The 25353-nt window shown below is 43.2% G+C and overlaps 1 protein-coding gene across 21 annotated transcripts in view; it reads right to left on the bottom strand.

The window, feature by feature from the left end:
- Window positions 1-10669: 10669 nt before the first annotated feature.
- The window catches only part of INPP4A (inositol polyphosphate-4-phosphatase type I A), a 134654-nt gene continuing 119970 nt past the window's right edge, over window positions 10670-25353 (bottom strand). For 13 of the 21 annotated variants that reach the window (XM_045054099.1, XM_045054098.1, XM_023251610.2 and 10 more), the window contains 2 exons: window positions 22580-22734; window positions 10670-18368 (listed from right to left, as the gene is read on the bottom strand). In XM_045054099.1, the coding sequence (XP_044910034.1) occupies window positions 18188-18368; window positions 22580-22734 (336 nt within the window). In that variant the 3' untranslated portion in view covers window positions 10670-18187. Of the gene's footprint in view, window positions 18369-19741; window positions 21956-22579; window positions 22735-25353 lie in introns of those variants that run through there. The other 8 variants (XM_023251613.2, XM_023251607.2, XM_023251615.2 and 5 more) reach the window with 2 other exon arrangements.

The following is a 25353-nucleotide window of genomic DNA, read 5'->3' on the forward strand; positions in this document are numbered from 1 at the left end:
CTGGCTTCTTTCACTTATGTTTTCAAGATTCATCCATATGTGTAGCATCCGTCCATTCCTTTTTATTGCTGAATACTCTTCCATAGTATAGATAGACCACATTTTATGTATCTATCAGCTGATGGACTTTGGGTTTTTTGCACTTTGGAGCTATGAAGACTAATGTTATGACTATTCATGAACAAGTTTTACGTGGATATAGGTTTCATTTCTCCAGGGTAAATACCTAACAACGGTATTACCGCCAAACTTTTACACAGTGGCTACACCATTTCACATTCCCATCAGCAAAAGATTTCCATTGCTCCAGATCAGCAACAGTTACATTCCATCTATTTGATTATAGCCATTCTACAAGGTGTGAACCGGTATCTAATTGGGATTTTGATTAGCATGTCCCTAATGGCTACTGATGTTGAGCATGTTTTCATGTGCTTAATGGCCTTGTGTATACTTTTTTTTTTTTAACATTTCTTGAATTATATTTATTCTATTTGAGAAACTATCATTATTTTCAGGTGTCAGATTTTTTTTTTAATTTTTATTTAAATTTTAGGTAACATGCAGTGCAATATTGGTTTCAGGAGTAGAATTCAGTGATTCACCACTTATATACAACACCCAGTGGTGATCATAACAAGTACCCTCACTATCTTGATTACCCATTACCTATCTAGCCCATCCCCACCCACCTCCTTCCATTAACCCTCTGTTTAGTTTGTTCCCTATCATTAAGAGTCTCTTGTGGTGTGTTTCCCTCTCTTGTTTCCCCCTTTCCATATATTCATCCGTTTTGTTTCTTAACTTCTACATGAGTGAAATCTTATGGTATTTGTCTTTCTCTGAATGACTTATTTAGCATAATACATTCTAGCTCCATCCACGTCACTACAAATGGCAAGATTTCATTCTTTTTGATGTCTAATATTCCATTGAATATATCCATTCATCAGTTGATGGGACATTGGGGCTCTCTCTGTAATTTAGCTATTGCTGATAATACTGCTATAAACATTGGGGTGCACGTACCCCTTTAAATCTGTATTTTTGTATCCTTTGGGTAAACACCCTAGTAGTGTAATTGCTAGATGGTAGGGTAGTTGTATTTTTAGTTTTTTGAGGAACGTCCATACTATTTTCCAGAGTGGCTGCAACCAGTTTGTATTCCCACCAACAGTTCAAGAGGGTTCCCCTTTCTCCACATCCTCACCAACAACTGTTGTTTCTTGTGTTGTTAACTTTAGCCATTCTGACAGGTGTGAGCTGGTATCTCATCATGCTTTTGATTTGTATCTCCTGATGATGATGATGATGATGATGATGATGATGATGATGATGTTGAGCATCTTTTCATGTGTCTGTAGTCATCCGGATATCTTCTTTGGAAAAGTGTCTATACATGTCTTCTCATTTCTTAATTGGGTTGTTTCTTGCATGTTAAGTTTCTAAGTTCTTTATAGATTTTGGATACTGTTAATAGATAATGTCATTTGCAAATATCTTCTCCGCAGGCTGCCTTTTAGTTTTGTTAATTGTTTCCTTTGCTGTGCAAAAGCTTTTTACTTTGATGACATCACAATGGTTCATTTTTGCTTTTGTTTCCTTTGCTTCTGGCAACATGTCTAGTAAGAAGTTGCTCTGGCTAAGGTCAAAGAGGTTACTACCTGTGTTCTTCTCTAGGATTTTGATGGTTTCCTGTCTCACATTTAAGTCTTTCAGCCATTTTGAATTTACTTGTGCATGATGTAAGAAGGTGGTCCGGTTTCATTCTTCTGCATGTTGCTGTCCAGTTTTCCTAATACTATTTGTTAAAGGGACTTTTTCCCATTGGATATTCTTTCTTGCTTTGTTGAAAATTAGTTGGCCATATAGTTGTAGGTCCATTTCTGGGATTCCTATTCTGTTCCATTGATCTCTGTGTCTGTTTTTGTGCCAGTACCATATTGTCTTGATGACTACAGCTTTGTAATACAGCTTGAAATCCAGAATTGTGATGCCTCCAGTTTTTTCTTTTTCAGAACTGCTTTAGCCATTTGGGGATTTTTCTGGTTCCATAAAAATTTTAGGATTGTTTGTTCTAGCTCTGTGAAAAATTCTGGTGGTATTTTAATAGGGATGCATTAAATGTGTAGATTGTTTCTGGTAGTATTGGCATTTCAGCAATGTTTGTTCTTCCAATCCATGAACATGGACTGTGTTTCCATTTCTTTGTGTCCTATTCAATTTCTTTCATAATTGTTCTATAGTTTTCAGAGTATAAATCTTTTACCTCTTTAGTTAGGTTTATTCCTAGGTATCTTACTATTTTTGCACTTGCAAATAGGATCAATTCCTTGATTTCTTTTTCTGCTACTTCATTACTGGTGTATAGAAATGCAGATTTCTGAATGGTGATTTATATCCTGTGACTTTGCTGAATTCATGTATTAGTTATAGCAATTTGGGGGGTTTTCTACAAAGAGTATCATGTAGTCTGCAAAGAGTGAAAATTCGACTTTTTCTTTGCTAATTTGGATGCCCTTTATTTCTTTTTGTTTTCTGATTGCTGAGGCTAACACTTCTGATACTATGTTAAATAGTAAGGGGGAAAGTGGACATCCTTGTCTTGTTCCTGACCAAAGGGGAAAGGCTCTGTTTCTTCCCATTGAAGATGATATTAGCTCTGGGTCTTCCATGTATGGCATTTAGGATGTTGAGGTATGTTCCATCTATCCCTACTTTGTTGAGGGTTTTTATCAAGAAGGAATGCTATATTTTGTGAAGTGCTTTCTTCTGCATCTATTGACAGGATCTTATGGTTCTTATCCTTTCTTTTACTAATGTGGTGTATCATGTTGATTAATTTGCAAATACTGAATAAATCCCACTTGATCATGGTGAATAATTATTTTAAGGTACTGTTGAATTAGATTTGCTACTATTTTATTGAGAATTTTTACATCCATATTCATCAGGGATATTGGCCTGTAATTCTCCTTTTGAGTGGGGTCTTTTGTTTTGAAATCAAGGTAATGCTGGCCCTGTAGAAGATGTTTGGAAATTTTCCTTCCATTTGTTTTTTCGAAGAGTTTGAGAAGAATAGGTATTAACTTTATTTAAATGTCTGGTAGAATTCCTCTGGAAAGCCATCTGGCCCAGAACTCTTGTTTTTTGGGAGATTTTTGATTACTGATTCAATTTCTTTGCTGGTTATGGGTCTGTTTAAATTTTCGATTTCTTCCTGTTTCAGTTTTGGTAGCTTGTAAGTTTCTAGGAGTTTGTCCATTTCTTCCAGATTGCCCAGTTTGTTGGCATATAATTTTCCATAGTATTCTCATAATTGTATATCTGTGCTGTTGGTTGTGATCTCTCCTTCATTCATGATTTTATCTATTTGGGTCCTTTCTTCTTTTTGATCAGTCTGTCAAGGGGTTTATCAATTTATTAATTCTTTCAAGGAACCAGCTCTTAGTTTTGTTGATCTGTTCCTGGTTTTTTGTTTCTATATTGTTTATTTCAGCTCTCATCTTTATTATTTCCCTTCTGCTGGCTTTAGGATCTGCTGTTCCTTTTCTAGCTCCTTTAGGTGTAAGGTTAGGATATGTATTTGGGACCTTTCTTGCTTCTTGAGATAGGCCTGTATTGCAATATACTTCCCTCTTAGGACTGCCTTTGCTGCATCCCAGAGGTTTTGGAATGTCGTATTTTCACTTGCTTCCGTGTATTTTTTTTTATTTCTTCTTTAATTTCCTGGTTAGCCCACTCATTCTTTAGCAAGATGTTTTTCAACCTCCATGTATTTGAGGGCTTCCCAAATTTTTCTTGTGGTTGATGTCAAGTAGTGGTCTGAAAATATGCATGGTATGATCTAGATCTCTCTGTACTTGTGGAGGGCTGATTTGTGACCTAGCATGTGATCTATTCTGGAGAATGTTCCGTGTGCACATGAAAAGAATGTGTACTCTGTTGCTTTAGGATGAAACGTTCTGAATCTATCTGTTAAGGCCATCCAGTCCAGTGTGTCATTCAAAGTCATTGTTTCCTTGTTGATTTTATGCTTAGATGATCTGTCCATTGTTGTCAGTGGGGCGTTAAAATCCTCTATTATTATTGTATCATTATCAATGAGTTTCTTTATGTTTATTAGTAATTGATTTATATTTGGGTGCTTTCAAGTTGGGGGCATAAATATTTACAATTGTTAGATCTTGTTGATGGACAGACCCCTTAATTATGATATAACACCCTTCCTCATCTCTTGTTACAGTCTTTGGTTTAAAATCTAGTTTGTCTGATATAGGTATGGCTACTGTGGCTTTCTTTTGACCTCCATTAGGATGATACATGGTTCTCCACCCCCTCACTTCAATCTGCAGGTGTCTTTAGGTCTAAAATGAGTCTCTTGTCGGCCACATGTAGATGGGTCTTCTGGGTTTTTTCTTTTTTTTATCCATTCTGATACCCTATGTCTTTCGATTGGAGCATTTAGTCCATTTACATTCAGAGTGATCATTAAAAGATGAATTTAATGTCATTGTGTTACCTATACAGCTGGTGTCTCTGGTGATGTCCTCTGGGCCTTTGTAGTCTTTATTGCTTTGGTCTTCTTTTTCCTCCACTCAGAGTGGCCTCCCTCCACCTTAAAATTTCTTGCAGGGCTGGTTTAGTGGTCACAAACTCCTTTAGTTTTTGTTTGTCTGGGAAAGTCTTTATCTCTCCTCCTATTCTGAATGACAGCCTTGCTGGATAAAGAGTTCTTGGCTGCATATTTTTTTCCCATTCGGCACATTGAATATATCCTGCCACTCTTTCTGGCCTGCCAAGTGTCTGTGGACAGATCTGCTGCAAACCTGACCTGTCTTCCCTTGTAGATTAAGGACTTTTTTCCCTTGCTGTTTTCAGGATTCTTTCCTTGTCTGTGTATTTTGTGAATTTGACTACAATATACCTTGGTAATGGTCGGCTTTTGTTGAATTTAATGGAAGTTCTCTGTGCTTCTTGGATTTTGATGTCTGTCTTTTCCCAGATTAGGGAAGTTTTCAGCTATAATTTGTTCAAATAAACCTTCTGCGTCTTTTTCTGTCCCTTCTTCATCTTCTGGGACTCCTAGGATACAAATGTTATTCCATTTTAATAAGTCACTGAGTTCCCTAAGTCTACCTTCGTGATCCATTACCTTTGTTTCCCTCTTCTTTTCACCTTCATTATTTCTCATAATTGCATCTTCTATATCACTGATTCAGTCCTCTGCTTCATACATCCTCATTTTTATGGCCTCCCATGTGGGTTTGCATCTCAGTTACAGCATTTTTAATTTTGACCTGACTAGCTTTTAGTTCTTTTATCTCTGTAGAAAGGGATTCTCTAGCAAACCCAGCTAGTATCTTTATAATTATTTCAAATTCTAGTTCAGACATCTTATATATGTATTGATTAAATTCTTGGATGTGAGGATCTACTTCTGTTTTTTTCTTTTGGGGTGAATTTCTCCATCTTATCATTTTGTCCTGAAAAGAAGAACCACCCCCCCAAAAAAAAGAAAAAAACAAAACTAGATCATAGATGTGTTTTGGTCTGCTTGTTAAAAGAATCTAGATCCAAAAATACAAAATACAATACAATGAAAATAAATTTAAAAATTATATATAAAAATATATTTAAAAATTTTAATTTTTAAAAATTTTCAAAGGAACCGAAAAAAATGAAAAAAAAACCAATAAAGAATAAAAGTAAAAAGGAAGCTAGATTCTATTTCCCCTAGAGCTGGAGCTTTTCAGCACTCTGATCAGTAGACTTAGTGTGACTGAGTTGTTTTTGTTGGTCTTCTGAGGGAGGGGCCTGTTGTGCTGATTCTCAGGCTGATGGAAATGGGCCTCAAAGGTGCAGCGGGGTGGGGTCTGGTGTAAGCAGCTCTGGCCTCCATTGGGTAGCACTACTTTTTTTCCTTGAAGGATTTCGGTGCTGATAGGTGGGATGAATATGGCGGTGCCTGCTCTCTAGCCCCAGAGCTGGAAGTTTGCAACTCCCGACACTCCAGGGAACCCTCACAGAAGAGCAATCAATTACCCCTCATGCCCCCAGCTTCTGTCAGAACCCTGCGTTCACCCACGATTTGAGCTTTTATCTCAGGTGCATCACTCAGTTTCAAAATTCCTAATTTTAGCGATTCCCATGGCGTGGACCCATGCTCGCTGTTCCTCTGGGGTAGGGGCTTGTCATACTTTTACTCTTTGCTGGTCCATGTCAATAAAATGGCCACACGATCGCATAGCAGTTCAGAGCTTATAGCAAAACAGAGCAGAAAGCCGGCACCCCTGCTTGCTGCCCTCAAATGAGTCCCTGCTTCCTAAGCTTGGAAACAGCACAGCAAGTTGGCGCCACCTGTCCTTGCAACCAAGGAATCCTCAGGCCATGCTGTCACTTCTGGGACTCCACTCCACTTTGCCACATGAGCACCTTTAAGTCAGGCATGTCCCCCACAGTACTGGACTTCTAAAAATTCAGATTTTGCTCTCCACTGCTTACAATACGTTGCAGTAGCCTCCATAATCAGGGCTCCCTCCCCACTGCTGTATTCACAGCTTTGTCTCCCCCAAGTCAACTCTACACACCTACCTTCCAAAAAGTGATTACTTTTCTACTTGTAGACTTGCAGATTTTGTTCTCTCAGACCTCTGACTGATATCTTTGGTGTTCAGAATGATTTGATAACTAGCTGTGTTTTAGGGATGAGGCAAGCTTAGGGTCCCCCTACTCCTCCGCCATCTTCAGTTGTCAGATCTGGCCTTCTGTATATTTTTGGAGAAAGGTCTTTTCAAATCCATTCTCCATTTTTAAGTTATTTATCTCTTCATTATTGTGTTATAAGGTCTTTATATATTGTGTATACAAGTTCCTTAAAGACAAATGATTGGAGTTCTGTGTATATACTATTGACCCCTTAGCAGAGATGATCGACAGGTTCTCCCACTTTCGTTCACTCTGTTGATTGTGTTCACTCTGTTGATGCAGTTTTAAATTTTGATGTTATCTGGTTTATCTGTTTTTACTTTGTTGCCTGTACTTTTGGTGTCCGATCTAACAAGTCATTGCCTGGCCTAGTGAAGGTTTCCCCCTAAGTATTCTTCCAGGAGTTGTCTAGTTTTAGTTCTTCCCCTTAGGTCTTCCCTAAAGTTTGAGTTGCTTTTGCATATGGTGTAAAGTAAGGGTACAAGGTCATTCTTTTGTGTGGGGAGACCCACTGTTCCCAACATCATATGTTGAAAAGACTTCCCCTTGCTCATTGAATGGTTTTGGCACCTATGTCGAAAACTACATGATCATACATATTAGGGTTTATTTCTGGGCCCTTTCTTCTTTTTCATTGGTCTGTATGTCTGTCTTTATGTCGGTGCTATGCTGTTTTGATCACTGTAGCTTTGTAATACGTTTGGAAATGAGGAAGTGTGAAACCTCCAGCTTTGTTCTTTTTCGATGGTTTTGTCTACTCAGAGCTTCTTGAGATTCCAGATGAATTTTAGGATGGATTTTCCTATCTCCACAAAAAAGTACCATTTGAATTTTGATAGGGAGTACACTGAATCTGTACATCATTTTAGGTAGTATTGGGATCTTAACAATATGAAGTCTTCAATCCATTCACACAGATGTATTCCCATTCATTGGTGTCTTCTTTCCACAACATTTTGTAGTTCTCAGTGTAGAAGACTTTTGTCTTCTCGACTGGGTTAATTCCAAGTATCTTATTCTTTTTTATGTTATTGTAAATGGAGTTGTATTCTTGATTCGCTTTTCAGACTGTTTATTGAGTAATGATGGGTTAACATTTAAATTTTATTGTTAAATATAATAAACATACAGAAAAGTACACAGGATGTTTGTATAATGTTAACAAATAACCATGAAGTAAATCATCATGTAACTACCATCCAGATCACCAGAACATTGTGTGAACCCACTTTAATACTGGACTTTCCTCAGAGACCCTAATGCTCTTCCATGAGAGAAAACCACTGTCCTTGGGTTTGTCACACTCTGCTGGTCTTAAGTTTGCTTTCTCCTTTGAGTCTGTTAGATTTGGCTCCTTGTCATGTATTTTGAATAACGGATTATATACAGAGACAAAAGCAACATGGTCTAGCACTGAAATGGGAAAAATTTCAGTTGAACACTCCTAGAAACTCAGTTATTTACCTTTTCATTCAGTAAACTTTTTTTTTAATGTTTACTTATTTTTGAGAGAGAGAGAGAGCATGAGTGGGAGAGGGACAGAAAGAGAGAGAGAAAAAACACAATCAGAAGCCGGCTCCAGGCTATGAGCTGTGAGCACAGAGCCTGACGCGGGGCTCTAACTCATGAGCAGTGAGATCATGACCTGAGCTGAAGTCAGACACTTAACTGACTGAGCCACTCAGGCACCCCTTCAGTAAGCTTTTTTGAATGACAGGAATTACATATTCAGTTGTGAACACAAAATTACATGCTGGACAAAGTAAAAAGTAACACGATGGGCAGGAGATACATGATATAATGGTTGTATTCAAAATTGAATGAGGAAAAAAAATTTTTTTTAAAGGCACCAACTCATTCTGTGGAGAGAAATCGCCATAAAGGAGGACAGGCCTGAGATGGGCCTTGAAGGAGTGATGAGAAGGCCGAAGGGTACTGGTCTGGACAAGGGGATAGGATGTGGACCAGGGCTGTGAGTGTGGGGGTGGAATTATGGGATAGGTTGAAGGGGGTACTGAAGAGATACAGATCTTGGTAGCTGGTAGGATGTAGAGGGGAAGGGAGAAGATGACCACTGAGTGGAATGTGGGATCATTTGTCAGCCAGCTTGGAGAGAAAGCATAAGTTTATTGTCGTCATGCTGTGGACACCAAAGCAGACACTCAAGTAGAATGACTAGGACATGGCTGATGTGTAGAGGGATGTGGACGTAGATTGAGTCTGGGACAGACCTAGGAATTTGGGAGTTATTAGCAAATAAGTGGCAATTTATTCCATAGGAATGATTCAGACTTTTCAGAAAGAGCATTAGAAATGAGATAGAAGAAAAATATGGACAGAAACCTGGGGATCACCAAAATATTAGAGTGGGTGGAGGAAGACAAGCAACCAGAGGACAGTGAGGACAACCAGGGGACAAATGAGGCCAGGGAAGCCAAGGGAAGGATGAGCAGCAATAAAGGAGAAGTGGGAAAGTGCTATCTTTCTGCATCTGTCTCTCTGATACAGATGTTGTCTTCCTAGATATGGGAACAAGCAAGTTTCTGGTCCTCTCTAGCCTGTCTCAGCGTTTTATGTCATTAAACGATACAACAGAGAGTGAAGATACCACAGAGGTGTGTCTATATTTGAATTCAGACCTGCCTGGACTGGCCACAAGGCCCACCAGGAGCCTGGTGCAGGAAGAAATCATCCACAAAAGTAGTGCTGAGGCATAAAAGGGGTCCGAGGGGGTATTTGAAATGTAGATATTCTGATCCTATGTTCTCAGGAATGTGTCACAGCTTGGGGAGTGACAGCTATATAAAAATAAGACAAAGCTATTTCCCGTTTGCTTCATCTTAAGCAATGGGTAGGGTGTGTTCTACCCAGCATGGTGCAGGCTAGTATAGTCCCTCACTGAGTGCACAGCACCACAGCCATTTCACAGACCAGGGACAGGGTGCCCTGTCTGTGTCACCTCCAGTGGGGGAAGCCAGGATTTGACTTCACAACAAGCACCAAAAAGAAAAAGACAGGCATATTTATTACATAAAAACTTTTCTCGACTCTCTACTATTAACAATACCAAAGACAACTGACGAGCAGGTTTTTTCAAGCTGCAACAGAGAAGGATTAATATACAAAATATTACAAACACTGCATATGAAAAAGACCAATACTCCAATGAAGTCACAAAAGTAGAAATATCAGTGAAAGTATAAAAGATGTTCAATTTTCACAGTCATCAAAGAAATGGAAACTGAAACCAGTTGCCATTTCCAGCATCAATGAGAATAAAGGGGGAAAGGCACATGCTATAGAGGGTAGCTTAATTTTCTGGGAGCACTTCGGTGACATTAAAATTCAAAAAGGTTTAAAATTTTAAATTATCCTTTAATTGTACATGTCTACTGCCAGGAATTCATCCAAGGGAAATCAGTGGCACATGTGCAGAGAAAAAGGGGTAAAGGTACAAGATGCAGTCCTGGTTATAATGAACAATCAAACCACGAATGGAACTACATTTTAGCAAATCACACCAGACGACCAGGCAATCCACAGGAAGACATGATCCATATTTATGGATGTGGGAAGGTAACAACAAAAACAGCTAACGGTTATGAACACTTACTGCCAAGGCACCTCACAACTGCCTCATGAATTGTGTCCACACTTCGCACATGAGAAAATGGAGGCTCAGAGAGGGCAAGCAATTTGTTCAAAGTCACCAGCCAGCGAGTGTCAGAGCAGGATCAGGAGCTTGATCTGTCCAATGCTGAAGTTCGTGCTCTTAATCCCACAGCCCATTGCCCCTCTGCTTCAAATTAAGTGAAAACAAGGTTATAAAACAGAAGTCTGTCATGATCTCATGCTTACAAACACCTGAGCGCTCGATGCAATGCCCACTAATGACGGCCCAGTCAGATGAGGCCATGAAACTAGTCCCCAGTTACAACAGAATGAATGAGGCAACGCCAAGTTTAATGTTCTTGTCAGTTATTTATTATTTGTCATTCTAAAGACTAGCACATTTACAGCATACATGGCTTCGAATGAACCCAGAATATATAAAACAGTAACTATATGTTCATATATATTACTACTGCCCACCCAAAACAAATAAATAAAAGTACTTTAATGCACGAAGCTTGGCAAATAACAATTGTGTAGGGACAAAACAGTATTATACAATATTTGTACATTTTTGAAGGAAACCAAAGGCAACTGTGCTGCAGGTACTTAGAATCCACGCCACATCCCGGGGTTTCAGCATGTCTCAACGTTTCTCTTTAAACGAGAGGCCTTCTAAGGTACACTGGACGGAACCTCTGTTTTATGGTAACCTGTACAACGGCTCTCCTTGCGCAGCTGGAAACTCAGCGCTCCTACCGGACTCGAGGAGCCCCGGCCACCACGAAGGGCGCCCTCGTACGGCAAGCGAAAGAAGGGCGTGATGCCGCCCAGAGGCTGCTCTCCCACGGGGGCCCAGGGACGCTCACATAGAACACTGAAACCTGAACATTCTCTACACGGTTAGCCAAGTCTTCGAGTTTTGTGGTGATCCTTAATATGAAGCTGAAGTTCGAAAAATAATTCACATAAAGGTGCCACATGCAAAATTGCTAACGGATGACTCGACATTTGCTCTATTCCCTTTTGACCAATGCAGGTGCTTAATGCTCATCAGACAAAAAAAAAAAAAAAAAAAAAATATTCTGGAAACAATATGGGTGACATTTAATTTAAAAAGACAAGGGAATTTTTGAAAGGTAGTGATGTTAACATAAGAAAAGATGGAAATACGTAGGTACTAGAAAAGTTACAAATTAAATGATATGGGGGAGAGGCGAGAGGCCAAATCACCCATACTGGAAACCATCTTTGAACAGGGACTGACACAGCAGGATGATGTGATGCCAGCTGATGCCACCTGTGCAGCGGGTTTGGTAGATAGGAGTGTCTCTACCTGCACCCTCCACAGTGAGCCAGCTGTGGGAGAGGCAGCGAGCTGTGACCATTGCTCCTGGTGCGTCCTCCACATCCACTCACACCTGCCCAATGGGCAGGAGGAGCAGAGGCTCTGTCTGCACACTGTATAGGAAGGGTCTGGAAGGTTATGCAGTCCCTCACCTGCGCCCACCCCTGCGTCCCTGCCTGTGGGTGGCACTGCCTGTGCCTCAGCAATCCAAGTCTGTCACATGTTTCCAACTGGCATTTCTAAAGGAGCCCAAGAATAATATCTATAATTTTAGACCTAGGGATTTCCTAAGGGTTCACAAATCATTAAGATCAGCATCATGGATATGTGCCACATATATTTTACAGCCTTTTAAATAACATGTAAACATAATTATGATAAACAGAATTGATAAACACATAAACTAAGAAAAATCTCTGCTATGTGCAGATAAGACTCATCATCATCATCTTATAATAGATGATCAGACATAATTTTCTATGAAATTCCTAAGTTTATGGCCCATTAATCCCTTTCAAAATCTCACTGTAGGAGATAATTTCAACTTTCTCAATAGTCATCTTACATAACAGAAGGTAAAGAGGACAGTAACAACTACTGCAAACCTAAGAGACACTTTCATCAGACAATCCAACAGGATTGTCTTCTAGAAGACGATAAATTGGGAAACCCACAAAAGGACATTTGTTCTGAAAATACTTAGGCTTCCAGCACCTACACGCATAAATCCCCCACTATTGTCTAAAAGGCAGCAGACACCTCATGTGCGGGGTCCTGGAGTGGCAGAATTCAACACCCAGGAGAGGAAGGGAGGCGAGCCCTGGGGGCAGGACCAGCCACAGAGCTGGGGAGAACAGGCCAGTGGCGTCCTTCTCCAGCACACACCCTGTGCTACAGCGCAGCGGGGGGCGGAGGTGGGCCCCCCGCGTGGGCCGCTGTGCAGGTACTACCTTCCAGTGAAGTCTTACCTCGGGCTGATTTAGCAACCTTTACTTCACCTTCTGATTTCACCTGTGATGCTACAGATAAGACGATTTATCGGAACCAACTGCTCTCACTGCTCAAGCTGGAGCTACCTTCTTTCCCCAAAACTTGAGTTAACATTCAACATTTACTGATCTGCCCAGGATCCAATTCTTTAATATATTATTTACTGTTTTACATTCAAAAATTTTTAAAGTAGACTGTAATTCAATGCTCAATTTTGAGTTACTCGGTAGAAAAATACATTAGGTGTGCAGCTGCCTAAGTGGGCATTTTAAAAAGTCTTTTAGCATTTCAGACATATCTAGCTTGATTCATACAGGTAACTATCAATGATATCTGTGTGGTTATGGCTGAGGCTATTTAAATGGGCAGTCATTAGTATCCACGCTATTGAGCCAAACATTACCTCCTATTGATTCCAGTGGAAAAAAACATGCTCCATAGACTTTTTAGTGAATTTTGTTTGAAAACACAAAAATAAAAACCAATCCTTCAGGTCTTCTTGAAGAATTCGTATATGACACTAGAGGGTACCCACATTTAGTATGTGACAGCTAATTAGAGGAACCGTGTGTTCATGTTTCAACTTTTCCGTAAGTCCCTTCGGGAGGCCTGTAATGCTTGGGGAAAGCCTTCAGCTGCAGGGAATTAAATGCATATTTGCGACTTCCAACATTCTTCATTGTATTTTCTCTTCGACAACCCTCACTGGGGAAAAAAACAAGCACAAGAAATGACAGCAGTAAAAAAGGAAAAAGGAAAAGACTTAAACTAAAATGAAATGAATTGATTATTTTCATAGCATTAAAAAAAATGTTGATTAATTCAAATGGGTGCCGGACTCATTTACAACAATACGCACGCAAGATGGCGGGCTTCTAAACAAGAAAGGCAACTAAGAAGCACAGAGATGGACACATGCTGTATGGGGCTGTGAGCCTGGCATTTCCAGAGGCAGCACTGTATCTAAGTAGAAGCAAACTTGTGGTTTTAAGTTAATGGTTTTCACGTAATGGTTTTCATGTCCAGTAATTTGAGGGTTCTATCATAATTTGCAGTTCAAAGGTTCTGTTATGTCACAAATTAAATGGAAAAAGAAATATTGCTACTCTTACCAAAGCTTTTAAAGAGCTGCGTTTTTCTTATTAGCAATAGCTATGAATCACCTCAAATTGAAAATGCTCATTTTCCTTGCAGAATGTAGCAAAGCCATCTGGCCGAGAAGACTGCTATAACATGCCGTCCCCACTGAGGAGGCAGCTGTCCTGGGTACAGAGCAATCAGTGGGCTCATGCAGTGGTGGCACGAGGGGTCTGCACAGCCATCAGGGCTAGACATGTCATGAAGGAGTCATCCCACTGAGATCTCCCCGTGGCAGCCAGTCACCTTCTCTAGGAGGGCTGTCCTCATTGTGGTCACCTCTCACAGGGGTGCCGCAGAGCCAGTGAGAGCCCACAGGTGCCCTTCCCTAGAGAACTGGCTACCAGCATCATCCCCAGCTGTACTGGATGGAGGGTTGTCATGGCAACCCAGTGGGCAGAGCAAATGCTGAACAGGAGGATGAGACATCAGGCAGGCCTCACATTCGTTCCCAAATGAGAGCATCAGGGGAGTTCTTTGGGAAATGGTCTGCTGTAGACACCAAATTAACAGGCAAAAGCAATTCTAAATATAAACGGCTTCCTATAAGCACAGTATAACTTTACATTTTTGTATTATTCGAAGACTAGCAATTAAGTCAACTAGTTATCAAATTCAGTACAAAAATCCCCATTTATGAGATGTAAAATTTGGAGTTACCAAGAAATAGTGATTTAAAAAAAATATTTCAAATTTTATGAAGACCATTATGTCATGCATTTTAAAAAAATATCAGTGGCAACTGCTCAAGCCTTTTAAAGTGAAAATGACAGTCTTATTATCAAGAACATGTAAAATATTTTTGGTAAGACAGTAATTTTATTCAAAAGATAAGCTCAGGTATTTTAGAAAAGTATCCACCTGATTTGTTATTAAGTAATTTAGTAACTCAGCTATGCTTCCTTGTCACCAGAGCCTCAAGCCCTCAGCAAGACGTGTGTCATAAGAGCTGAAAGCCTAGGCCAGACGAGCAGGGAGGCCCTAGAATCAATAATGATCATGTTTGTCTAACATCCAGTAATCGGATAAAAATATAATTCCATTTAAAGCAGAAGCTGTAAGTTCCTATGCACAGTTAGTCTTAATCTTTGGAAGCTCTCACATTATCAAACTATTTCAGATATGGCTTCTCTATTTATATACAAATGCACACACTTTTCAAACACCACCTATCACTATTAAATGCCGAACTGCTTTGAGGAGCGAAGAAGAATAATTTGTCCATTCGGACATTATCTTTTATTTACATATGTTAAGGAAGCTAATTACTGGGTTAACTGGCTGAATTCGTTACACACGAAATTGTAATCAAGATTACACTTTCAATGCAATTTAATTTCTAAAGCACATCGTATTTACTTTTCTCAAATGTTTTGAATTTACCAAATCTGCCTGGGTGAGGCTGATGGCACGTAGACACTGTCATCACATGTTTGCATGAGCTCTGGCATTAATGCTGGAGGCTGCTATGTGCAGAGAGGAGAGGGCATGCCGTGCTAACTGGCACTCCCCACTGAGAAGGCTCCCCACCACCAGCCTCCTGTCCTAAGGTAGAACACTTCTACAGATCACATCGGCTGCATAGTTTTTAGTTGTCAACAGCACACTTTGAGAAGGTCTTGGGTAGAGTTTAGAAAGAGGGATTTAACTATTTCAAAGCTCCACGATTGTTTTTATTCTATAGGTAAATTATTTCAAGGACATCCATTTTTTGAATGAGAAATTAGAATGGAAACCCAAATGACAACTGGTTCTAGGGAGTCCTCTGGTTTTCCCTTTCTGGTGTGGTTCTTCCACTTTAGAACCCATCTGAACACACTAGGGTCTTAGTGATCCTGAATATCTAGTGCTGGCAGCCACTGACCGTGTCCCGTCCAGAGCCAGTATCACCTCAGCGGCAGCCTGAAAACCATCACCGTCAAGTACCAGACTCCCCTTCCTTGAAGCATCTTCCCATGTTTGTTTCATCCAGCCTATTTCTCACTAAAGCAGAAAAGACGTATGTATTTAGTCTGACTTCGTAAGTAAAAAGCCTTAGTGATACTAAAACTCAGCACACAAAGGGTGAGCATACAGAGTCTCTTTCCTCAGATGTTCTGAAGAAAAACAACAACAACAATTCACAGCCTAGGCTGACCTCCTGGTGTCCTTTCTTGTGCTACCCTCACAAGCATACAGGTAGAATGTACTGCCTTTTGACTCAGCCCCTGAAGAGACAAAGAACCCTGTCCAACTTATTTCCCTGTCAACTTAGCAGCCAATTCTACATGAGGCAGGAAGGCCTGGCTGGCGCCATGGCAGCGAGGAGCAGGCCGGGCTGTCCACAAGGCCCCCTCAGAGGCCACGGCCTCCCCTTGCTGGGTGGGGGTTCCTGGAAGGGGGCTCTGGGGATTGGCACAGGAACACCCATAGGCCTGGGAAGTGGAGAGGACACTCTCTGTAATCAGAAGGGCCTCCCTCACCTGGGCGCAATCTCTGCCAGGCCTGGAGGTGGGCACAGGCACGTGTCACCACCGTGGGGTATCGGGAGCACTTGAGCCAGAGCAGGACTGGGAAGCCTGGAATGGGAGCTGAAAGGGCCTGCAGACTCTGCTTTCTCCCATTCATATAGTGTAAATAAAATGGCCTCGGAGCACTGATGCACATGCCTCAATTTGAAGGAGGCAGGAGGTGAACACACCTCTCAAAGAATCACAGGTTAGACAGTGACCAGTGTTGTGTTGGCATACGGAGAGACTCCCTAGTGAAGGATGTCAGGAGCTATGCCATGGAATGGTCACCTCAGTTGTTCTGGAAAAGACAGAGTGGCCACACTGTACCTGTGAAAAGACTGGCTCCACCTACAAGCAGGAGCCCTGCCCTGGGGCTCCAGCAGTGCTCAGGGGGTCTGGGGAAGAAGGGCCTCCCAGAGGTGCGAGAAGGACAGTCTTCTATCTTAGAATTTAAAGTCTGAATCTATCATTTGTCATGCTAACTGCTTCTACAATTAATAGACTCAGAACTGATGGCAAACCAGAGGAGTCCTAGGGTAAGTTCTGGACATCTTGGGGAGGGTCTAGAGAGGCCAGAGTTTGTGGTAAACTGGGTTTGTGGGCACAAATGAGTAAAAAGTTTTGGGAAAGACAGCTTCTCTCAATTCACTCCAGTGTTTCTAGACTGGTAAAAAGAAATCCACTTTCATAAAATACAGTGTATGGGGAACCGGCTGGCGGTCAAAAACAGAAGTATGACATAATTTGAACTAGAAAACAGAGAAGCCACTGAGTATTTCTTATAGAAAATCTGTGGAATTCCCCTTAATTTAATCTATTACCTTTACAGATGTTCAACTACCCTTCCGGCGAACGTAAAAGTTAGGCTTACCAACCATCCCATTTTCTGGACATCGCCGTGTTACACCAAGAGAGCGCTAATAGCAGAAACCAAAGCAACTCCTTCTTTCTCACAGTTCCATCTGTCACAAATGCCCAAAGGTTAGGCCTCATTTTATGGGTCATTTTTCCTTTGATTTTTGCTTATTATTATGAATCACATTTGCTTTCTAAGAAAAAGATGTCTGGACTTTAATCTGTAACTAAAGATGCAATGTTTTAAATGTAAAAATCCTGCTTCAAGAAAAATAAATGTCTATCACTTGACCAGCCTTTTGTTTCTGTATGCGTTCATTCCTGGAGTCAGTTTAGTGATCCTTAGAGATTTAAAAGAGTAAATGTAAAGTCACATGCAGCATTACTTGGATGTGCCCGATTTGGTACAATGTGCTACTACAGTCACAGCTTTGTGTCGTCTTGGACTGGAAATCATGAACACAAGCAAGGAATGGAACGATTCTGCAAAGTGTTTGCTACTCTGAGTTCAGGGACTACGCTTTGAAATGAAAGCAGAAAGTACATGTCCTATTAAATAGGTTTATCTTGAAGAGCCAGTTATAAAGCATCTATCCTTTTCGTTTCTCTTTAAAAGGAAAGGAAAGTTTAGCAGTACATTCAAGAATAGTATCAAATATACAAATTCTTTCCAGACAGAATTCGCTTCTCTCAGAAACACGGCACATGAGATATACAGGTAATAAATTGCTTTACATCAGAAGGTGAGAGATTTGGTACAAGTAATTCCAGGCCAGCTAAACAATGCAGTGACAGGGCCCTGTAAGAATGTGTTACAAGCACTGAAAACTCTACGGAAGTTAAATGAACAAGTCCTCTTGGTGAAATAATTTGGCAGGTATTTACAGTTCAGAACAACAAAACATCAAACTGTAAGGCATGAGATATTTCTTGGCAGACCACGCTTTGACACATTCCTTCTGTCCAGTTAGGTACACAGGTGGCTGGACATATTCTGGCACTTTTGTTTTTCTTGTGACTTATTACTGATTTTTCGTAATGATACTCATTTGCAACGTAATTTGGTCACCAGGTATGCTATGCTCAGGAAGAGCCACACAATCAGTAAATTGGGGCTCAAGGCTAACAAAGGGATGGAACAGAGGAGGCTGGGGTCTAGTCTTAAGTCTCGGATGGGCACCAGGCCGCTCAAGTTCTTCTGGGTGACTACCTCCCGTGTTCCAATGCTGTGAAAAGGAAAAAGTTTGGGAGAAAGGAAAAGAAAAAGGCAAAGGAAATAAAAATAAAAAAAAAAGAGAAATACATGCAATGGATTTTATCAAAAGTATGGAAAAAAGAGGAGAACCAAACGGTAAGATTAAAAAAAAAAAAAAATGGGATGAAGCCACAACAGAAAGGAAAGATGATATGCAGAAAAGGGTGTGGAAGGAATACCAAAACAAAACCAGCACAGTCACAAGGAGAAAGGAGAGAAAGAGAAGTGAAAATAAGAAAAAAATACTGTCGTCTACCAAAAACAAACACATGTAGGTTGACTAAATGGTTTTCCATGTTCGCCCTCTCTCGGCCGGCCAAGCACGACTCCATGCTGCCCTGCCATGCTCTCACATGCTGCCAAGACATGGGTTCCAAAACGCAAGCTGAACATGAAGAACCATTGGGGGGAGGGGGGTTGACCTTCTCACAGATGCCTGAGCAGGGGGCGGTGCCACTGACTGCCAGAGATGCCTCTTGATGGACCATCCAAACAATGACCATTTACCTCAAATATCAGTCAAAGGCAGAGCCCTCCTCAGACTCATCCTGGCTGTCAGGCTAAGCAGTGGCAGGGCATGAGCTGCTGGTGTCCCCGACTGTCCGAGTTACTGCTCTACGGGGTGATCCCCGAGAATGGAATCCACCCGAGCTCACATTGGAAGTTTTGGGTTTTCTCTCCCTTTAGGTTGTCACAGAAAAAATACACTGAGGTGCAATGGTTCTGGAACCACATCCTCTATGACTGTCCACCAAAGTGGCAACAGCGACACAGAAGCAGAGACGCTGGGACACAGCAGGTGGCCTGAGAGGATCCACCCAGAGATGAGGAGCATGGGGTCTTTCCTCAAACAGAGACCTCCCGGGCTTTCCCAGAAGAACCTGGAAGCCCTAGAATGGCCCTGCTGGGATGTGCCATTCTGACTGGAGCTTCTTTCCAATGTGAGCACTGACTGACTGTCACATTCGCAGCCAGGGCAGTCTCGGGGGTGGGGGAGTGTCACTGTGGCTACTTAAGAAGGCCTGCTCTGTGAGTTTCAGCCTCCGGATTGGGGACAGAGGGGCACCATGGGCGGTGAGCTGGCAGTGGCTCACAAGAGCCGGGTGTACGAATCTCTTCCCAGCTCCATGTTCCATGGTATCACACTGGTAGCTCGAAATCAGCCCCAGCGGGAGGATTTATGCCACAGAAATTGGCAAACACTATTTTTTTTGGTGGGGGGGGGAGGGAGCTGGTTGTTAAACATTTGCTAGCACAGCACTGGCCACTGCTCACCCTGGACCTCTGGGAGAAATACAGCCCGAGTGTCAGCTCTGCCCCTTGACTCCACCCCCTCTCCCCACCCTGCACCCTTGCCTGCATGCTCTACTCTTCCATCTGGTAAGATGCAAGCGAGAAAGCAAGAGAACCAAAATGCATTCCTCCACTCAAGACATGGCCAGTATTTACTACTGCCTCCTTCCAGCCCCTGGCTGAGCCACAGGTTCTGGCCACACTGCAGCCAGAACTACTGGCTAGCGACCTGGCCACCTCAGGCTTGCTGTCTACAAATAGACTCATGCCTTCCCCACAGAGGATAATCCAAAAAATCACCTAAAAACAACCACATGCGGTGACAGCCTGAGCTGCAGTGTGGTCAGGCAGACAGGTGGCAGTGAGCATGGCGTCCAGGCTGTTGGGGCTACTGGGTCCTGAGGGTCCCAGGGTGCAGGCGGCCAGGACCAACCTTGGTTCTTATGTAATAGTATCTTACATGATTATAAGGTAATACATCATTACTACAGAGATTTTAGAAAATTCAGAAAAACATAAATAGGAAACTTTAAAAAGACTTCCATAATTGGAGCTGAGTGGGGGCTTTAGAGAGGCAGAGGGAGGCCCAGGGAGGAAGGTCCTTCCCTACTCGGGACGCAGGGTCCCCACCTGGCATACAGGAAAGCAACACCGACTTCAGAGTCAGAAGCGCCCGGACGAGTGACAGGTATGACAACACCCAGAGGGTGGACGAGCAGGCATTCGGGACAGCGGGTGGGAGTGTGGCAATTTGTATTAAAAGCCCCACAAAGGTGTATACTTTCTAACATGAGGGATCAATGTGGCAAATGTGAACAGGTGCGTACATAAGGCTATTCGCCACACCCTTAAGGTGCTGAAAACCACATATAGCTTAAATATTCCATGACAGCAAACTGGATAATTATGATGTAATGAAAATGGCAAGGTCTCTATTTGTTAACCTGAGAAAGTGCTCACGAGCAGTTAAATGAAAAAAGTAAGCTAAAACAACAGGCATAACTGCAAATATAATTGCATTTGTTGGCGCACACATGTGTTTTGTTCACTATTTAGGGACTTGATTAACCAACGTGTGCATTAACCACACTCACACCTGCATGTGTATGTATGTATGTGACTATGTTTGAAAGAGTCAGCATCAGATGTTAGCACCGTTTCTTGTTAATAGTAGGAATATGGAGAATTTTAGGGGGGCAGTGTGAGAACAACTGGTGTAGGGGCTTATCCGTATTTTTAAATTTTGCTACAAGGGGTACCCATTTCTATGTGATAAAAGTTATAAAATTTTGCTGTGTGCACTGAAAACCACAACAGGTGATCTGTGCACATATAGGTACTGCCCACGCAGCCCCATGGTGGGCCACAGGTCAGCAGATGTGGCAGCCCCTGTGTCTTTCAAAGAGCCCCGTTCTCCCTGGTCTCCTGAGACCTTTGTGCTCAGATACGGTCAGAATGAATTATTTTCATCAAATCTGTTCCAGAGGCCGAGACTGGATAGATGTCTACACATCAACTGTACACGTGACTCAGGGCCTGTCTACTAAGTGGACTGATCCTCATCTTTGCTCTGACAACCACAAGTATCTCCCTTCTATTTTTCATGTTTCTTCTCTGGTGGAGGTCTGCATCTCACCAGAGAGGTCCCTCCCATCACCTGGCAGTGAAGAGGGTGCAGATGTGGCTGGAATCCCAGGCCCCACCACCCCCATGGCATCAAGGATGCTGAGCCTGAAGGGCAGGCCGTGAGGACAGGTCCTTAGCCAAGGGTGCCCAAGCAGGGGTCTCAAGAGTCTCCACTGCTTCCCTGAGGCTCAGCGCAGGGAGGGTGATGAACTTTCTACACACGTGTGAATAGAAGCCCCAAGGAAACAAAGAGGTCTGTAGGACTGGGGGAAGACAAAACAGGGAAAACACAATTCCATTTCTACAAAATGCGATTATCAAGAGGCAGGAGCTCAGGCATCACTTTTGTGCATTATTGTGAGAAGGTCAAACAGCAGAAACATACAGAAAGGATAAGAGAATTGAACGCTTTAAAGAATTTGGTGAGAGGACAAACGATACAGAACATTCAGTAGGAGTGACCGTTGGGAACGAGACTTGGACAGCATTGGTGGCTACATTGAAGGAGACGGGAAAACCAGGTTTCTTATCCTTTCTTTTGGTATGTGAGGTAAGGTGCTCCCCAGCAGTGCTTGAAACAAGGCATCGATCAACAGTAGACAGTTTTTAGTCCCGGGTTTCATTCTGCAAACACGCCTGCTGCCTCAGAATCAGAACATCATTAGGGTGAGGTCGCCACGGCACACGGACAAGTGGGGGCTGCTGCCGTTACCATAAAACACTCATTTGACACTTTGCTAAGAAAAGCAAACTGTGTCGATGGCTAGAGAAGAAGCGGAGCAAACCGGTGCAACCTGCAGACGCATTTTCTTCACTCAAGTTTGAAAAGGGATAGATATGTGCACGGTGGAAACAGCAGATGCCTGCTGAGGAAGCTCTGGCCCTAATTTCCAGCCGCAGCAAGGCGGGGGCGAGGCAGGGGGAGCCGTGTGCCAAAGGACTTCCACACGGCTGCACGTGAGTCCCCTCGGCAACCTCCTGACACCTAAGCTTGCCCCGAGGTCATCTGACTTCAGAGCAGTCCTGCTCACAGAGACTGCTAGCTCTCTCGTCCCCCTGGACTTAGGAGAGAACACGGTCTCAATTTGAAAGTGCCAACAGTTTGACTTGGCAGACATCAGTGAATTTTCCAAAGTCAAACTAGAGCATGCCAGGTGGAGTCAAGGGGACTTGGGCAGGGGGAGCCCTGGCAGGGCCGGCTCATCTGCAGTTTACACGGAGCCCAGGGCAGGCGGGGCGGGCGGCCTGGGCAGCGGGACTCACCTGCGCATGCACTCCAGGGCCTGGGTGAACACCTGCGGGGCCATGCCGTGCTCGTGCTGCAGGATCAGGCACTGCTCCAGCGTCACCGACATGGCCGTGCGGTCCTTGGCGCTCTTGCAGCTGGTGAATCGGACCCCGTTAAGGCGGCGGCAGATCTGCCAAGAGGAACACAAGCTGTGCTCAGAGGGAGACTCTGCAGAATGTAAACATGCTTCGCGCGGGACACAGGCTTCGGATGGCCAACGGCAGCGTGTGGCAATGCCAACTCCCAGGGTCAGCGTTCCCTCTGCTTCTGCTCCCTGACTCTGTGTCTTGCCAGAGCTAGCAGCAGAAATGAAGTCACTGCCCATGGGACCTCCTCTCATCCCTGGCAGTCCCTCGTGTGACTCCCTAACCCCCAGGCCACTCCTTCAAGGCCCAGACTCCCTTATTTTCTGGGGCATCACTGTCTGTTCACTGACCTTACCAGCTGTCCTCTTCCAAACTGTGCCCAGGCCATTTCGTCACATTCAGGACTTTGCTGCAGGCCCTTAGCAGAGCAGGGCAGCAAAGACCAGCCCAGGAGGTCAGAGCAGCTCACAGGATGCCCAGCCCCTGGCCAAGTCTCCAGGGCTTTCTGGAAGGCATAGCATACACCCATTGTCTCTACTCTCTTCATGCCCTCCACATAGACGGGAAGAGCTCAGAAGAGCTTCCCCTTTGCCACCTCCTGACCAGCAGGCTCCACAGGCCATCCTCTGCCTCACTCAGGGCCAAGCATGGGGTTAGGTGCCAGTGCGCTTCTCCCTTCACAAGTCGGCGGCTCACGGTGGGGCAGCCTCCTAGCTGAAAAAAGGCTGCCCCAGGGCACCTTCTTTTTCCACAAGAAGGGCTTTTGGGGGCATTTTCTTTGAACCACTAGATACAATTCTAGGTACACATTCCCCAAATGCTGAAAGCCCTAAAATTAAAAAAAAATTTAAGTTTACAGCAACTTCATTTGGCAGCATGACCATATCTGAGCCAATGTGAGAGTATTTATAATCTTCATTTAACCCATTTTGTATAAATATTCACACTTTACAATAAAGCAATATTAACGAGTTTAGTTCCAGAGCACTGCCCCAGACTCTCCCGGTTACGTTCAATCATATATATGTACCACATTAACCAAAGGGAATGTGCCACTGTATTACACATATGTGCACAACTGTATACCATATCACCTTTCTAAAATACAGAAACTGTGAATTACAAAACATCTACTCACAAGAGCTTCAGGTAAGGGGCTGTGGACCTGTACCAGGTACTGCACCTCTACGACAATACTGGCAGTTAGTGAAAAATCAAAGCTAGATGACAGTGGGCTCCAAAAACCTGTCACACTCCAGAGAAATATCAGAGCCACTGCAGACTGCCCTGGAGACAGCACCACATCTGCTTCTCAAAGCCAAGAACATGTAGCCACTGTCAGGAATGCCTCTAGGTAGAGAACACAGTATGGTCCTAAGCACTGTGTCTAGAGAAAGACAAAAGAGAAGATGCCGAAACGAGTTCAGCCAAGGCCATCTGGAGGAAAACAGCCTTCTTTTGCGAATAGACAAAAAATTTTTAAGGGGGAAAAAAAAGACCCTAAGCATCCCCTAAGCTTGCTGTAGAGTGATATAATCCCAATGCATAAAACCGTAACTGACGAGGTGAGGGTGAATGTACACCTGCTCACTAAATTCTACAGACTGCAGAGTTCATGAACCAGAAATGTGTAGTAAGCACTTACATTCATAAATGGTGCATCCATAACTAAAATGAAACTCCAGAAGGCAGGCAGGGGTGACCAAAGGTGCATTCTTGCCCAACAGGGCGATCTGTAGCACCAGGTTCCAGTCTCTAGGGGGCCATCAGCCAGTTTGAGAGCTCTGGCTGGTCTCCCCATCCACAAAATGAGGGCCTAGACCTGACCAATGATGTCCTAACTGTTTAGCCAGGGACCTCTTATTATACACAGAAGTGAAAATAAATAAGACGTAGAAAAGGAGGGCAGCTCTGGCCAAATTGGCCATAGTGACTTGGCATTGCACAAATATCTGTTCTCCCCAGTTGGAAAATATAAGAAGTGATGTGTCCAAGGGCCGCTGAGACTTTTCCACCTCTGAATCTGTACACTGAACCTCTGCTGGGAACAAAAACTATGGGACTGCATGGGCTGCTTTTGGGACCTGGTTACAGAGGATGGTGGATCATTGCCCTAGCTAATGATTTTTCTATGGTCTAGAGAGAGGAAAACAGAACCCCAGTTCCCAAACAGGGTATGTACCAGTCTCAGCACCCACTGTCAGATGTAAAGCCATCTGCATGCTTGTTCTAAGGAGAGTGAACCAGGGGGGTGCCTGCCCTGTGCCACTGTGGAGGATTGGGCTGTCACCCCCTGGCCTCTGTGTCATGTGAGAAAAGGCTTGCTCTGTGTCTGCAGTCTTGCAAAGATACCTGTGTAACAGGCTTGTCACAGCCAGCCAAGGGGCAGCCCCCTAAAACATACTAAAAGAAAGTAAGGGGCTCCTCTGCCTTAAAGGAGCCTGCTGCAGAGGCGCCCCAGCACCCAGGAGCCCACCCTACACCCTATTTGCTGGGCCCAGCCTGAGCAAGCAAGGGCAGATAAGGCCCCAGAACCAGGAGGATATTTGAAACATATCCTGTCTTCCTGTCACTCAGTGCCTCAAAATGTGTTCTGTTGTGAAAAGATTCCACGGGCAGTCTGGCCCAGAAAGGGGAGCTCCCCAGCCCACAGTTGTCATGAA

Source organism: Felis catus, chromosome A3 (assembly GCF_018350175.1).
Source record: "Felis catus isolate Fca126 chromosome A3, F.catus_Fca126_mat1.0, whole genome shotgun sequence".
Classification (NCBI taxonomy): Eukaryota; Metazoa; Chordata; class Mammalia; order Carnivora; family Felidae; genus Felis; species Felis catus.